Genomic DNA, 18131 nt, shown 5'->3' with positions numbered 1-18131 from the left:
AAGGCCGATTTCAGGCAGGTGCATTTTGTTGTTCAACCGCGAATAACAAACATTTCCGTTCCGTATTCGGAAAAACCGTTTCAGGGGTGGACTCTAAACACTTTTATGGGTCCAAAAATGCAATTTTTAAAAAATCGATTTTTTGAACCAAAAGATAGTAAACCTCCCCTTAACGGCAAATTTCGCCGCACTGTCCTAACGGATATGTTTGTCATACGGCCCATATTGATTTCAGTGGTTCTTTCACACAGTGTTACTTTTCTGTTAGCACTGACAACTCTAGCAAACGCCGCAGCTCTCGGTCATTAAGTGATAGCCCTCGGCCACTGCACTGTCTTCGGTGAGAGGTAAGGCTTGGTGTTTGGTATTCTCGCACGTTCTTGACACTATGGATCTCAGATTACTGAATTCCCTAACGATTTCCGAAGTGGAATGATCTGTGCGTATCGCTCCAAGTAAAATTCCGCGTTCAAAGTCTGTTAATTCCGGTCGCGCGGCCATAATCACGTCGGACACATTTTCACATGACATCTCCGGCAACGCACTGCCCTTTCGTACCTTGTGTAAGCGTTACTACCGCCATCTGTATATGTACAAATCGCTATCCCGTGACTTTTGTCATCTAAGTGTAAGGACAGCATGTACGAACGTGTACGTCTTTCCACATCTTTGAAGGTATAAGCTGCTGTTGGATAATATACAACTCAAAGTTGCGATCCAAGACAGGAGGGAGGACAGCATCGGCCGACAAATTTTAATCTGTATACTACACATCGATTCTAGCTACTGTGTAGCCATCTTCAGTGCCACTACTGATACGAGAAATGCCGTGTTATTCCACCTCTTGCATTCCAACGCGATTGAAGCGTCCTTGAAATCCTGTCAATTTGCTAGCCGAGACTTGCCGGTCAAGCGCAGGTCATTTCACTCTGCTGGTAAAAACCTATGTATGCACAACCCAACATTACAGAGTATGACTTGCGTCTATCTACAGTAAGTTTTGGTACAGCTGTTCTCAACCAAGGATAGATCTGTCCGTGTCGTGCTTGAACTGCAGTCCTTTCTTGTCTCCCCAGGCTCACTACTTAAGATTTGTTTTCTACGCCATTATGAGTAGCTGTCTGTGAATAATTACGCTTGAAGGCTTCAGTTGTCTGCTTTTGGAGAGTTTGTGAGGGCTTTGTGTCTACTGAAGTTAAGCACTGCGAATATTGCTTTTTCGTTGTGCCGGGTGCATGTTCCCGGTCCGGCACCTCCCTCCCAGCTGCTGCAGTTTGCTTGTGCGCCTGTCGCTTTTGCGGCAGGTAACAACAGCAGCAGCAAAAACAACAAAACAAATTATTGCTCAGTAGATACCTTAATTTTGAGCGTGCAAAGGGGGTTGTGAGGCTTAAATATGTGTTTCAGTTGTTAGTACAGTACAGTTTTGTAATCTTTACTAGTAGTCTTAACGGCCATTCACTAAAGTAATTAATTTTAAATATGAGGAGAGAATTATTTGCGAGGTATTGTATGGTTCCGATGTAAGAAGCGCTTAGTGGATGAACACACTATACAAATGTTATCTTTGCAATAATACCTGTCAGTTGTACCTTATACGCCGTTTATAGTTGATTCGTACTGTTTAGAGTATGTCCAGCGTATGTAAAGAGGTGTGCTTTTGTGCATCATGTTTGTATGACGTAACAAGCATTTGTGAGCAATATGTATAGGGACATGGTCTTTTGCAGAAGGTGCTTTCTGTTTTTAAATATTTTAGCGATGACAAACATTTTATAATGTTCTGATTTAATCCACTTGACATCTTGTGCGTGATGAACACGTTTTACAACAAAAATATCTTTACAGTATTTAAATGTATATGCCCATTTCCGGGTTCTATAATACCAAATTAAAACTTGTATGTCAAGTGTTGCATCTGAACTTATGAAATGCGTCCAATGTATATGCTCTTTCTTAATAAAATCGCCGACTTCGGTCAGTAACCGTCTTATCTCACACCACACACAACACCAGGCCGCGTCATGCTGACTTCCTATGGCCTCCAGGAGAGTGAAGTAGACGCTTCTGCGGAGGTGAACACAACAAGCGCGGATATTTTATTTTAGGAGCTCCCCAACTGTGTTGGTTGACTTTTTACTGCTTTAGCCTCATGAGTTAAGTTTTTATAGCCTAGTGATTAGAGCAGTGTCCCTTGAAACGCATTGTTAAGTTCTACGTAGGACAGAAATACGGTCGAATGCTACCAGTCATTAGTGTAGAAAGTAACAAACGCTCACAGACCTGTTGCATAACATTAAACAAATTTTCGGCTCCACTTGCAACTGTCTGTCCGCATTGGGCCTGTTCTGTGATAGCTCGTACTCATATGAAGCTGTGGACGAGCCGGAGCAGGAGACGGCGGCGCTGGTCAGCCTGCCAGACGTGTGGTGTTTCATTTCTTTTTCTTTATGTCCTACTGGTGGCACGGCACGGCGGGCCGGGCTGGGGCTAGGCGGTCCGTTTTCTGCTTTCACCGACCCTCCCAGCTCCTGTCATCGCTGTGCCTCCTCAGGATCCGTCCAGTTCGGCGCATACATTCCATACGCAGGCGGAAGCGCCACTGGCGGCGAAGGCACGAAACATACAGAGCACGGCCGAGCATCCGGCGACCCGCGGAAGAAATTCGTGGGGGAGAGAGAGGCGCCGCAGAACTTTATAACGGAAATTTTGAAGAGAAAAAACGTAAAAGCATCGTTTGTGAAGACACAATGATCAAGACGCATAAGTAAATATAAACAGCTGATGATGGGGGAACATAAAACGCTCTCAAAAGCAAAATGTTTCGAGGTAGGTGTGACGTGTCGGAAAGGGGTGCCATTCATATCGTTACCCCATAGACATTAACGTCACCGGCGATATATTTTTGACTTCATGCTCTAGGACAGTGGTTCCCAACCTTTTTTATACCATTATCCCATGATACTGAGGGAATTAGATTAGGAAATGAGACGCTTAAAGTAGTAAATGAGTTTTGCTATTTGGGGATCAAAATAATTGATGATGGTCGGAGAGGATATAGAAGATACACTGGTAATGGCAAGGAAACCATTTCTGAAGAAGAGAAATTTGTTAACATCGAGTATGGATTAAGTGTCAGGAAGTCGTTTCTGAAAGTATTTATACGGAGTGTAGCCATGTAAGTGAAACATGGAGGATAAATAGTTTAAACAAGAAGAGAATAGAAGCTTTCGAAATTTGGTGCTACAGAAGAATGCTGAAGATTAGATGGGTACACCACATAACTAATGAGGAGGTATTGAATAGAATTGGGGGGAAGAGAAATTTGTGGCACAAATTGACTAGAAGAAGGGATCGGTTGGTAGGACATGTTCTGAGACATCAAGTGATCACCAATTTAGTATTGGAGGGCAGCATGGAGGGTAAAAATCGTAGAGGGAGACCAAGAGATGAATACACTAAGCAGATTCAGAAGGATGTAGGTTGCAGTAGGTAATGGGAGATGATGAAGCTTGCACAGGATAGAGTAGCATGGAGACCCGCATCAAACCAATCTCAGGACTGAAGACCACAACAATAACAATCCCTGAGTGCACTTAGACATTAGCTAGTACCCCCGCCCTCTGGTACCCCTCCTGTCTGTTGCCATTCCCCATCTCCCCTCCCCACATTATCACCAACTTCAGTAGCTAATTAAACTGTAGAATGAAAACTTTTCTTGGAACACTTTTATTTTTTAAATGATGAAAGATGAATGATATTTAATTTGTGTTTGTGTTAGAATGAATGACAAAGGAATTTGTGGTGCATCGCAGTTGCTACCCACAACTCATTCTCAGACAAGAAAGCTAGCTATCCACAGCAAGGGTAGACACTTGTTACACAACATACTTCCCCTGCGTTACTGCTCTACGTTGCGGCACTTGCTTGACCAGCACACTGCAATCCCACTTAAAATCAACAAGTTAAAATGTGTGCACTATACTTACTGTTCGTTAATCACTTGATTGCTGCTCTTTTTACTTCTTAATTGGCACAAATCGGACGACTTCAGGCTGTTAATGCTTTGTGTCTGACCACAGCCACTAATAGTAATGATGATAATAATAATAATAATAAATACATCCAACTGGCTGAGGAAGTCAAGGACATGTGGCATCAGGATAAAGTTGACATTATACCAATTATACTATCAACTACAGGAGCCATACCACCCAATATCCACCAGTACATCAACGCAATACAGGTACATCCAAATGTATATATACAACTACAGAAATCTGTAATTATTGATACATGTTCAATTAACCGAAAGTCCATAAATGCAATGTAACATATACAGTACAGTTAAAAGGAACTCACGCTTGATCAAGGTCCGCGTCACTTTCCATTTTAACCAGACATAACGTCTAAGAAATGAAAGAAATAATAATAATACTGTGCACAGCATTATAGTAGCCCTAATGTAGTTACTGCTGCGTCGTGCTGTCAATTAATTTATTTATTTGTTTCGAAGCGAGTAATGAAGCAATTCCTGACTACTGCAGGTACTATCAACAACTTGGAGAAGATATTTTCTTGATATATTTAGTATTGATTACGTATATCTCTCCCTTTTATCATCAGGCGATGTACGGGCCAAAGCACAACATGTGTGTAGTAGGTGGACTATGTGGGGAACTTGTAATCTCCGCCTCATTAATGCTACTAATAGAGAAAAAGTAATTATTGATAACTTACATAATCAATATTAGTGTCTAACAAAACTGTGATGATGATGAGGTCCCAAACTCCTAGGAGCGTAGGGAACGACGCGGGAGACCCGCGCCGCCATACTAGGCAAGGTCCTAGCGGAGGTGGTTTGCCATTGTCTTCCTCCGTCCGTAATGGGGATCAATGATGATGACGAAGATGATACAACAACAGCCAGTCATCTGGAGGCAACGAAAAATCTCTAACCCGCCGGAAATCGAACCCGGGACCCCGTGCGCGGGAAGTGAGAACGCTACCGCAAGACCACGAGCTGCGGACGTTATGATAGCAATGATCTTCTGAAAATAATTTAGTTTCGTGGCTGAACTGAATCGTTTAGTTTTTCATTTTAACCGTCAGGGGGTGATTGGCCCCAGAGTGGGAACCACTATGCTAGAATCTCTGCTGTCGCGTCGCGTTGACTACGTGGCCCGCGAGCCTAAGGGCTCGTGAATCAGGCCCGCAGGTCACCTAAGTTTTTCCTTGCCTGGTACAGAGTCTCCAACGGTGCTATTCACCCCATGATACTACAACGTTGACTATATTCTGATTTAAATTAATTGGTACTTGACAGCCAATGGACTGAATTGCTACTGCGAACGTTCCTTACAAGCGGCTTCTAATTACCTTGAGCACCGATAGGGTATCGTCTCAACTGTGCAACTGGATCCGTGATTTCCTGTTTAAAACGTCATGATATGTACGAACTGGCGGGAAGTCATCTAGTGAAACCGAAGGTATGTCAGGGGTTCCGCAAGGAAGCTTTATAGGCCATCTCCTGTTCTTAACCTATATAAACGGTTGCGGAGACAATCTTACATGTTTGGAATGAAGCTGTCGTTTACTGTCTAGTGAAGTCATCAGCAGATCCTAACTAATTACAAAATGTTTAAGGCAAGATATCTGCATGGTGCAAAAAGTGATAGTTGATCATGAGCAATAAAAAGTGTGCGATGCACCACATGAGCACTAAAAAATTCCGTTAAATTTTGGTTACACGGTAAATCACACAAATTCAAAACTTGCAAGCAAGCATAACTCCGCGTTCTGGACCCCGTGTCAACCTCTACCAATGACGTCATCGGATGCGGTGTGTGTTTTCGGTGGAAGGGGGGGGGGGATGGGCAAGGGGCGGGTCGTTTCGTGTGGCCAGCACACCGATCTCCCGGCCGTTGACGGCTTTATTTACCTTGGAGCCGTCACTTCTCATACGAACAGCTCTTCCACAAGCACAAATCCTTGATAGGATCAGGACTCGAACCCTGGCCTACGCATAATTACCAGATGCGCTGACCATTGAGCCGGGAAAATGGACCTGCAGTTATAGATTCAACTAAATACCTGGGGACTACAATAACGAACAAATGAAGCTGGAACCATCACATACAAAATGTTGTGGGGAAGGCGAACCAAAGACCGCGTTTTATTGGCAAAACAATTAGAAGGTGCAACAAATCTACTGAAGAGGTTGCCTACAGTACACTGCGCTTGTCCGTCCCCTTCTGAAGTACTGTTGTGCGGTACGAAGTAGGAACGACGGAGGACATCGAAAAAGTTCAGATAATGGCAGCTCGTGTTTTATTATTGCGTAGTAGTGGTCGAAGGGAGGAGGGGGGAAGTGTCACAGATAATATGAGCGAGCATTCGTTAAAACAAAGGGATCTTTCGTCTTCGAATGTCAAAGTCGTTTATTGGCTCCTACCTACAGACGGAGAAGTTACCATCGCGACAAAATAAGAGAAATCGGAGCTTGTACGGAAAGATATATGTGTTCATTTTTCCCGCTAGCTGTTTGAGAGTGGAGCGGTAGCGAAATAGTTTAAAAGTGGTTCTACACTGCATCTGCCAAACAGTTCGGTGTGAAATGCGCAGTAGTGGTGTAGATATTTTTATTTATAGAACTTTTCTACGGCTTTAATTATAATTGAGAAAAGATTAAAAACACTATATATGTACACTATAAATATCTACACTATTGAAAAACTGCACGAAATCGCTTCCAAAACTGGACTACAGGTCTCTTACGAAAAGACACAGTTTATGAGCACAAAGAAACTCTCATCTCTGAACACAAAGTATGGCACGATTTACAAAACGGTAAACTTCAAATACCTCGGTGAAACACTACAAATGAGTGGACATAACAGAGACTCAAACGAGGAAAGAAAGACTAAACTGGACAAGGCATACAGAGTAGTGTGGAATCATTACAACAAGAAGTCTATCTTACAAAAAGCCAAACTACGCCACTACGACACGGTGGTGTTCCCCGAGGCACTATATGCAGCAGAGACCACACTAATCCTAGGGCATACAAGTATCAGAGAACTAGAAAAAGTAGAACGGAAAATACTTAGGAAAATATTTGGCGCAACTAACAACAATGAATTTGGATCAAGAAACCTACAGAGGAATTATACAAATATACGGAGACAATCACAGAAAAGATTAGAAAACGCAGACTACAATCCTATGGACACCTGTACAGAATGCCATCACACAGGCTGACCAAACGGATCTTTGACTGGGTAACCACTAGAAGCAACAAATGGGTGGCAGAGGTAAAAAACGACCTGAACCAACTCAACATAACAGCAGACACAATAAACGACAGAATAAAATTCAGAAACATCATTAAGAAAAGTAAACTACGTGAGATACAATGTGACAAACGAACAGGCGTAAAATGGACTGAAGAACGCAAGCAAGATCACAGCCGGAAGATGAAAGAAATATGGGCAACCAAAAAGGCAATCTAGATGAAGCCGAAGACACAAAGCCGACAAGAAGCATGGACAGAGGACCGGAAACAGAAACACAGCGAGCGAATGAGGGAAGTTTGGGCAGCAAGGAAGGCAGCAAAAGGATCTGGCCATGTAGTTTAGTCCAAGTGCGCTCTTTAAGGGCAAAACACCAATAATAATAATAATATTAATAATCTACACTATATACCAAATTCAGAATTTTTACGTGTTTCTTTGTAGAAGATAGAGACTTGAAACTTCATACTTGGTGTGAGTTCAATATGAAAAAAAAGAAAAAAAAACGACTTTTCCGAAAGTTATAGATACCACATGCAGTGCGATACGCAAATATGGAAATATTAATTTTGGTAACCAACATCAAAAAATTTCACAGAGTTCAATAGTTTTCGGGATCCGACGTGATTAGTTTGACGGTAAAATTCCACCTACTTCGAAAAATTTCATGTAATTTTGGTCCATATTAAAATTAAGAACAGGTTTTTAATATGATTAAAGATGCTATATAGATATATACTAACATAAATTTCAGGTTTTTAAGTGATTTTTTTGGAGATTCGGATCTTAAAGCCGTTTTCTATTGCCATGGATAGTGAAGCGCCGTGGCGGCTGCCTGCAAGACAGTACTTATGACGACAACATCGTAGCTTTGGACCTTGAAGGTCAGATGCCAACTAAGTGAAATCAGACTATAAACGATGTTATAAATGAAAAAAAAGCAACAACAACAAAAAAATGGTTCAAATGGCTCCGAGCACTATGGGACTTTTCTGAGGTCATCAGTCCCCTAGAACTTAGAACTACTTAAACCTAACTAACCTAAGGACATCACACACATCCATGCCCGAGGCAGGATTCGAACCTGCGACCATAGCGGTCTCGCGGTTCCAGACTGTAGCGCCTAGAACCGCTCGGCCACTCCGGCCGGCACAAGAAACAACACAAAACTACGAAAATTAAGAGGGAACTTAGCACTTGATGCCCACGAATTCCGAGCAAACTTTGTCGTTGAGTGTGCTACGATCAAATGCAGTGCCCTCGAGGAAAATACGCAACGCAGATACACAGAACTGCAAAAATTTTGACACGGCTACTTTCTTGGGAGCTCTGCTACTGAACTAGAATCCAAAACTGTCACCTGACCTAAGAGCAAAGCCTCCGGAACACATCGTTAAAGTTTGGCGACTGGTTACGTCGTATCTGTTTATTTATAGTTGTGCGGCAAGATTTTTTTTGTCGGCTGAAAGGAGTGAATGTCGCAACTTAAAAACGTTAATTTGCAGTAAACCTGCTTTCTCTTTCCGACTTCGCTGCCCCTCCGTCCCCCTTACGTTTTTTGTTTACGTGTATTTTTAGTTTGTATGAACGGAACGCAATTAATATTCAGAAAGCTGCTTTTGCTGCGCCAGGTACCCCCTTGCCTCGCAGAGAATTAGAGCCGTTTTTGAGTGCATTTAAAGAAAAAGAAAAGCTTCGAACCAAAACCCGTCACACTGCGCAGCCTCGGCTACGAACAGAAGAGCGCAGCTGTGTATTTTTTGTATAGTGCCCCGGTGCTGAGCTCGCACTCGCTGCTGTGTTGCAGAGTGGCGAGATGGCGGCGTGGCCACTTCTGGTGTCGGCTGCAGCTCTGGCGTCGCTGTGGAGCTCGTGCGCATGCGCAGCTTCCGCCCCCTCCCCACCGATGCCTGCCCACGACTTCCGCTTCATCTCGTACGAGGGTGAGTAGCTGATGCAGCAGCCGCGCAAGCTTGCGACGGTGTCTGCGCAACAGGTACCTAGCCGCCACCGCACATTGCCAGGCCTGGTAGCTTTCCTGTGACGTCTTTCAAAACGTCACAATTAACAGAGCATCGAATTACATTCTTTTGGAAAAAGCGATGTTCTGTTACGGAGGTGAATGACTGAAGTGTTATACATTTCTTTTTATTTCAAGCAAAAAAACATAATGATAACATTCATCGGTTTCGGCCATTTTCAGATTCTACACATCACAGTTCCATTTATGGCCGAAATCGTTTATAATGTGAGTCTAAAATAGAAAGAAATATAAAATTCCATTCTTTCCTAAATACTGGAATTATTCATTTGTCGAGGCCATAAGCAAAAACTTGTCTCCACAGGAATGTTTCTTATTCAAACAACTTTTCTTGTAGTCATCAGCACACTGGTGTTAAACTGCGTTACACCTCTAGGCCCAAGAAATTTTTGTATCCCCCAAATATTTCTGCGAATATTCAAAATAGGTAAAAACAAAAAGTAAAAGTATGAAATCAAGTAAAAAATATTATGTGTTCCTCTGTGTAGGAGCCAGTTTGTCAGTTCTGTGAGATCTGTATCTCCCCGTTTGAGGACCCGATGGATCGTTAAACTTTCGTACATCCAATTACTCTGTGATCAAGGGGCTCCCAGTGACGGTAAATTTGTTGTGTCACTATTACAAGCCTTCTAATAACTTAAAGGCGAGCTGAAATGCGATCCTCATCTAGAGTATGAACCCAATAATCTCGTTCTGAAAAACCGTCATTTGAATGGAATGGTTTGTGCTTTGAAAAGAGATTTGTGCAATGAACATCAACAAAAGTACGAAGTCTACAAAGAACATTTCTCTAAAGCGAGACAAGAGCGGAGTTATTGAACGCAGTTTTCCGCAATTCCTTCACCAGGGAAGACGAATGGAATATTCCAGAATTTGAAACATGAACAGCTGATAGCATGAGTTTCTTAGAAGTAGATACCTTAGGGGTTGCGAAGCAACTCAAATCGCTTGATACGGACAAGTCTTCAGGTCAAGATTATATACCGATTAGGTCCCTTTCACATTACGCTGATACAATAGCTCCCTACTTAGCAATCATATACAACCGCTCGCTCACCGATAGATCTGTACCTACAGATTGGAAAATTGCGCAGGTCGCACCAGTGTTTAAGAAGGGTAGTAGGAGTAATCCATCGAACTACAGACCTACATCATTGACGTCGGTTTGCAGTAGGGTTTTGGAGCATATACTGTATTCAAACATTATGAATCACCTCGAAGGGAACGATCTATTGATACGTAATCAGCATGGTTTCAGAAAACATCGTTCTTGTGCAACGCAGCTAGCTCTTTATTCGCCTATGGGGTATCGTCTCAGTTGTGCGACTGGATTCCTGATTTCCTGTCAGGAAGGTCGCAGTTCGTAGTAATAGACGGCAAATCATCAAGTAAAACTGAAGTGATATCAGGTGTTCCCCAGGGAAGCGTCCTGGGACCTCTGCTGTTCCTGATCTATATAAATGACCTGGGTGACAATCTGAGCAGTTCTCTTAGGTTGTTCGCAGATGATGCTGTAATTAACCGTTTAGTAAGGTCATCCGAAGACCAGTATCAGTTGCAAAGCGATTTAGGAAAGTTTGCTGTATGGTGTGGCAGGTGGCAGTTGACGCTAAATAACGAAAAGTGTGAGGTGATCCACATGAGTTCCAAAAGAAATCCGTTGGAATTCGATTACTCGATAAATAGTACAATTCTCAAGGCTGTCAGTCCAACAATTTCAGTTGGAAAGACCACATAGATAATATTGTGGGGAAGGCGAGCCAAAGGTTGCGTTTCATTGGCAGGACACTTAGAAGATGCAAGTCCAGTAAAGAGACAGCTTACACTACACTCGTTCGTCCTGTGTTAGCATATTGCTGCGCGGTGTGGGATCATTACCAGGTGGGATTGACGGAGGACATCGAAAGGGTGCAAAAAAGGGTAGCTCGTTTTGTATTATCACGTAATTGGGGAGAGAGTGTGGCAGATATGATACGCGAGTTGGCATGGTATTCATTAAAGCAAAGACGTTTTTCGTCGCGGCGAGGTCTATTTACGAAATTTCAGTCACCAACTTTCTCTTCCGAATGCGGAAATATTTTGTTGAGCCCAACCTACATAGGTAGGAATGATCATCAAAATAAAATAAGAGAAATCAGAGCTCGAACAGAAAGGTTTAGGTGTTCGTTTTTCCCGCGCGCTGTTCGGGAGTGGAATCGTAGAGAGATAGTATGATTGTGGTTCTATGAACCCTCTGCCAAGCACTTAAATGTGAATTGCAGAGTAATCATGTAGATGTAGATGTAGATATGCGTATTGAAACTTCAGAAATCCTCGTCCAATTTTAATTCTCTTTTACACAAACGTACTAAAGGGGAGTTACATTTAGTAACAAGCCTATTCATGGAACTAAGACTTACTCTAAGATTAAAACAATCTTTAAGTTTTAAAATATTGTTCAATGTTCCAGTGTTTATCGTTTTCTATTAAAAAAAAAAAGCTGTACAATGTTCTCTTCAGTGAGGCAGGAATCACAATTGGTAGAGGGTATTAATTTTAACAAATGTCTCATTTTATTAGTGTTGGTGTGACCTAACATTGGTCTGTTATTTATAACAGTTTCCTTTCTCGTGAGCGCCAAGTTGAGAAACCAAGGGTTGCGTAGAATTTATTCCTGAATTGCGGAATGCCATATGCCTTTATTACGTACTCTGATCCATGTCCCCTAGCATAGTCCACTCCGTTATTGCGTGCAGGTTTATGTTCTTAACAACTATACAGCGGCATATCGGCTGCATATTTGTACACTGCGCGATAAAACAAAAGGATCAGCTTTTCGAAACCGCGTAATTGTCTTCCATTCCGACGCATGTCCGAAATTTGGCTCGAAAACTCCCAGAAATTTACTCTTTAATGGTGCAAAAAGCGTGGCGCTCTGTGACGTCGCCCTGGGACTGGCTGACGCTAAAACAGCAAGATGTCGACAAATGCAAAAATAAAGAACACAGCCCAGAAGTTCATTTGAGCTGTAGGGCGAATTAATGATGTCACGTTGGCACCACAACTCCGCCCAATCCTTCTATGATGTGTCACACGATGGGGAGGTCGTCACACCCCGTCTTATCCACATTTCACCCCTTCCTTTAACGCCTCTCAAACTGAGGAACTACTTGATAGAGAAGTAGCGGCTCCAGTATCGGAAACTGACATACGGCCGGGAGAGCGGTGTGCTGACACATGACCCTACATATCCGCATCCAGTGACCATTGTGGGTGAGGATGAAACGGCGGCCGGTCGGTACCGTTGGGCCTTCATGGCATGTTCGGGAGGAGTTTAACGCCTGTGCGATAGTGGTCAGAACCGCGACACTCAGCGTTGAAATCACGTGGTTTTCGTATGTGTGCCCGAGGAAAACATTCAGGGACTTCCGTCGCTCGGAATCGACACGAAAAGGGTGCAGCGGGTGACATAAAGGACCTCAATGAAAGCACCCCTTTCCTGGGACGTTGGTTTCCACAGATTTGGCGATCGAAAACTACAGTTCGTAGTGCGATAAGCAACAGGACGACGTTCTTGACACCGCTCGACACTGCTACCGCCCCCTGGCCGTTTCTACCCTTCTCTAAGGACATCGTTGCAACGCCATTGGTCGTGATGTGATCCCTCTGGAGTGCAGGCGGTAAAGCAGTTTTTGCTCTGCTGTACAGATTGGAGTCTTTAGCGACTGTTAAAATCCATTCGACGAAATCTGAACGTGATGAGAAACACGAAGCAGGAAAGGGTTCATATTATTTTTCATCCCTCGTTTCTCGCGCTCTCCTATGGCGTTATCACGGCGGTGGGGGGGATGTACGGCAGTGACATCTGCGTGAACAAAACAGCAAAGGGTCACTACTTAAGAACCCCCGCCCCCAGTTTGGCAACACCCTCGGTGCCACCCAAGCACCTTAGCTGAGCACTTTACATATGTTTACTATCGAAAACAGTCTTGATCACAAATTATTTATTCCGGTGACCAATGAGCAAGAACCTACTTCTGGTGGTAAATTTCGTAGTGATTTACCAGCAGAAGGAGGTCTTGCTCATTGGTCTGAAGATGATCACAGTTCTGTTCGAAACCGGTCACCGGAACAAATAATTTGTTATCAAGACTGTCTTTGATAGTAAATATTTGTGATAACACTGATCACTGGCTGCTCCCACAATGTATTCAAAAGTAATTAACTTTACATATGTACCTGTAAGACACTTCGATACACATTCTGCCTTGTGGCTGCTCTAGCGCCTGAAGGCGGGCAAACACCATCTCAAGGTGTTTCGAAGGGTTGCCTAATCTTCGACCGCGTAATGTGTGTGTGTATGTGAGAACCAACGTCGCAAGCGAAGGGGTGATTTAATTTATGCCACCCCCTTAGGTGTCTTCATGCTTCTCACCCCCCTCTCCCCCACCCCACCCCAATCTTTCCAAAAACCACGTGATTTCAACACTGGTAATGGCGCTTCTCCGGAACCGCGCTGCTGCTACGGTCGCAGGTTCGAATCCAGCCTCGGGCATGGATGTGTGTGATGTCCTTAGGCTAGTTAGGTTTAAGTAGTTCTAAGTCTAGGGGACTGATGAAATGGTTCAAATGGCTCTGAGCACTATGGGACTTAACAGCTGAGGTCATCAGACCCCTAGAACTTAGAACAACTTAAACCTAACTAACCTAAGGACATCGCACACATATACATGCCCGAAGCAGGATTCGAACCTGCGACCGTAGCGGTCGCGCGGTTCCAGACTGAAGCGCCGAGAACCGCTCAGCCACATCGGCCGGCGGGGACTGACGACCTCAGATGTTAAGTTCCATAGTTCTCAAAGCCATTCGAACTATGTAATCGCGCTTCAGACCTCTATCGCTGAGGTGTCAAAAAAGTGGTGATATGTTGGCAAGAAAGCGTGTGACGACCTTCCCATCGTGTGACACGTGCATATTGGGGTTCGGCAAAAGTTTGGAAAAAATTGGTGCAAATGCGGCATCATTAACTCACCCTACAGCTCACATGATCTTGTGGGTTGTGACCCCTTTTTTATTTATTTTATTTTATTTATTTATTTATTTATTTATTTTTGCACGCGACGACACGTTGCTGTTTGAAGCGCCACCGCAGCCGAGAGTCACGTCTTATCGTGCCATCCTCTGGCACGAATACAGATGAAGGTTGTGGGCGGTTTTGAGCCAAATTTCAAATTTATGCGTTGGAATGGGGGACAGTTACGGGGTTCTGAAAAACTGATCCTTTAATTTTGTTGTGCGGTGTAGTTTTCTTTTAAAGAAAGTTCAATTCTTGAAGATTATTATCACATCTAGATTTCGGTGGCCTCCAGCCGATTATTCAGTTCGTTTTGTAATTTATGAGAATGCCATATTTTTCGCCGGTGGGTTCCTCGGAATGTTCCGGCTTGGTGACACGTACTAGCCGTTACGTCTGAGGTCACGGCCGCCATTCCCGTTCCCTTTGAGCGGCAGCCTCCGCCTCACGACAGCTGCGAGTTACGCCCCGTGAAACGTCCGCCAGCAGCGGCCGGGCCCAAAGCCGGCCCACATTCGGCCGTTGCGCGGCGAGTTACGGCGGCTCCCGCCGCGTCGCCGCCTGTCAGCGCCGCCGCCCTAAACACGTCCCGGCTCACTGCAGACCAACACCTGTGCAGACCCCGGTCATTCCGTTTCGCTGGCTGTAGCAGGCGCTGCTCACGCACGACGCTTCGCAGTCTCACCTCCCGGATATATTCCTTATGCCGTATAACTTAATGTTGTTCACGGGTTACAGGCCTCGCTCCTGGGTAGCAGATTCGTACACCCCATTCGCTGTGCCGTAACCAACCTAACGGCTGTTTGCCTGTCACGAAATGCCCCAACTGCTCGTGTCTTCCTTCCGATTTTATTTTTTCCTATCTCGATTCAACTGCTCAGTTATTTTCATGTATACCGCACGTGGGTAGAAGCGAACTCGTGAAACGCCATCTTCTGTCTGGTGTGCTGTAAAAGTAGCTGTGCAGCATATAAGTTCACGGAACGAAATATTAGACACTTCCTTAAAAGAACCGGCTGGGCGCTCTGAAGCTTAACAGCTCGTGCATCCGAGTGGCTGACAAGAATAATATAAAGAAGAATGGAAAATTGGGAATCTGTTACATAATGATCAGTTTGGCTTTAGGAAAGGTAAAAGCACCAAAGAGGCAGTTATGACGTTACAGTTGATAATGGAAGCTAGACTAAAGAAAAATTAGGATACGTTCATAGATAGGATTTACCGACCTCGGAAAAGCGTTCGACAATATAAAATGGTACAAGATCTTCGAAATTCTGCGGAAAAATAGAGGTAAGACGGAAAGATGGGTAATATACGATATGTTCAAGAAACAAGAGGGAACAGTAGGAGTGACAGACGAAGAACGAAGTTCCCCGATTAAAATGGATGCAAAACAGGAATTTAGTTTTTCGTCTCTACTGTTCAATTTTTACATCGAAGAAGGAATGAGGGAAATTGAAGAAAGGTGACAGGGCGTCAATGATAAGATTCGCTGGTGACATTGCTATCCTCACTGACAGTGAATAAGAATTACAGGATGTTTCACAAGCTGCGACATCGTCGCCAAAAAACAGTAACCCGCATATGTAATAAGTTTCCTTTAATTTATGTCTATAGTCACAAACTTTTTGTTAATAGACTACCGGTTTCGGCCTTTAATGACCATCATCAGACCTGTTTCATTTGTTTAGGACTTTGTTTTTATTGAAACAGATCTGATGATGGTCATTAAAGACCGAAACCGGTAATCTGTTAACAAAAAGTGTGTGACCATAGACGTAAATTAAAGGAAACTAATTACAGAATGCGTTAAATGGAGTCATTGCTCTAATGAGTACAGAACATGGACTGAGAGTAAATCGAAGAAAGACGTAAGTAATGAGAAGTAGCAGAAATGAGAACAGCAACAAACTTAACGTCATAATTGGAGGTCACAAAGTAGATGAAGTTAAGGACTTCTGCTACACAGATAGTAAAATAACGCATGACGGAGAGAGCAAGGAGGACATAAAAAAGTAGACTAGCACTAGCAAAAGGGGCATTCCTGGCCAAGAGAAGTCTACTAGTATCAAACATAGGTCGTAATTTGAGGAAGAAATTTTCGAGAATATATGCTTGGAGCACAGTTGTTTACCAGAGATACAAGAGCGGTGGGAAAACCAAAACAGAAGCGAGTGGGAGCATTTGAGATGTGATGTTACAGAAGTATATTGAAAATTAGGTGGACTGATAAGGTAAGGAATGAGGATCTTCTCCGCAGAATCGACGAGGAAATGAATATATGCAAAATACTAAGAAGAAGAAGAGACAGGATGAAAGGACATCTGTTAGAACATCAGGAAATAGCATCCATGGTACCTGTAGAGGAAGGCAGAGTCTGGGATACATCCAGCAAATAGTTGAGGAATTCTGGTTGTAATTGCTACTCTCAGATGAAAAGGTAGGCACGCAAGAAGAATTCGTGGCGGGTCTCATCAAATCGGTAGAAGAAAAAAAAAAAGAAAAAAGAAAGAAAATAGAGAGAGAGAGAGAGATTTTATAGAGCGGGAGATGATGGAGAGTTCGACCAGGCAATCACGTGACTCTCCAATGCTGACGTAAGTCATGGCTGTAAAGTGTTGTGTACAGGGGTTGGACAAAAATATGGAGACAACGCGAGAAATGCATAGCTGAACGCAAGTGCAGATGACAGCCAAGTGTGCAGGTGGCGCTATTATATTTGACCACGAAAAGCACCTCGTCACCTGTGCAATGCCCTCAGTGCGTTGCGAGTGTCAGTCGTGGGCAGAACAGTTCTCTGTGTAGATTAGAGCGCATTATGCCGGAGCTAAATGAATTCGAAAGTCGGCGAATTTTTGATGCTCGTATTGTGCGTACTTCCGTAATCAAGCGAACCAAAACGTTTGGCGTTGCCAGAGGCACCGTGCCGGAGACATACATCGCATGCAGAGGGAAAGCGGAGAAACATCAACCGCCAAGTCACAACGCAGACGAAAGTGTGTGTTGACTGATCGTGATGGACAGACATTGAAGAGGGTTGTAACGAAAACTAAGAGGACGACGGTTGCTAAAGTCACTGCAGAACTGAATGTCACACGCGCGAACCCTATTAGCACAAAAAAAAAAAGCCAACGCCAAGGGACTTGCACGGCGACCTGGAATTCCAGAACCACTCATCACTAACGAAAATGCCCGTAAAGGGAAAACCTAATGCCTAAGCCACAAAACCTGGACTGTGGACCAATGGAAGAACGTCATTCGTTCGGAAGAGCTGTCTTTCATGCAGTTTCCAACTGCTGGCCGAGTTTACGTCCCAAGAGTGACCCATGGCAAGTGTTCGGTGATGATTTGGTCAGCCAGTTTTTGCTATTCTATGGAGCCTACGATTACTCTTCGAGGTCGCATTAGTGCCAAGCGTTACGTGACAATTTTGGGTGACCAGGGCCATGCCATGGTACAATGTTCACCATTGGTGATGTTTTGTTCCAATGCGACAAAGCCCACGTTCACACAGCTCGCTTCGTCCAGGACTGGTATTATGGGCATGACCATGAATTGTCTTACCTTTGCTGACCACTACAATCATTTCTCAATGTTATTGAATGCAGGTTCATCTGTACCAGTTACCGAACGAAAATCACGAAGGCAACTCCAATGGACTCTTGGAGTCGAATACCTCGCAAGAGGCCATTTTATAGTCCGTTGTGGTTAGATCTATCTTAGAAATGTATCTCTGACTACGCTT

The 18131-nt window shown here is 43.7% G+C and overlaps 1 protein-coding gene across 1 annotated transcript in view; it reads left to right on the top strand.

The window, feature by feature from the left end:
- LOC124796313 (semaphorin-5A) overlaps positions 1–18131 on the top strand; it is a 666040-nt gene that overhangs the window by 149638 nt on the left and 498271 nt on the right. Inside the window, exon 2 of the mRNA XM_047260440.1 lies at positions 9100–9235. Coding sequence (XP_047116396.1) covers positions 9109–9235 — 127 coding nt within the window. The 5' untranslated portion in view covers positions 9100–9108. The remainder of the gene's footprint in view (positions 1–9099; positions 9236–18131) is intronic.

The sequence above is a fragment of the Schistocerca piceifrons genome, chromosome 4, assembly GCF_021461385.2.
Source record: "Schistocerca piceifrons isolate TAMUIC-IGC-003096 chromosome 4, iqSchPice1.1, whole genome shotgun sequence".
NCBI classification, from domain to species: Eukaryota; Metazoa; Arthropoda; class Insecta; order Orthoptera; family Acrididae; genus Schistocerca; species Schistocerca piceifrons.
The sequence above is the reverse complement of the archived record's forward strand: the minus strand, read 5'-3'. Positions and strand labels throughout refer to the sequence as shown.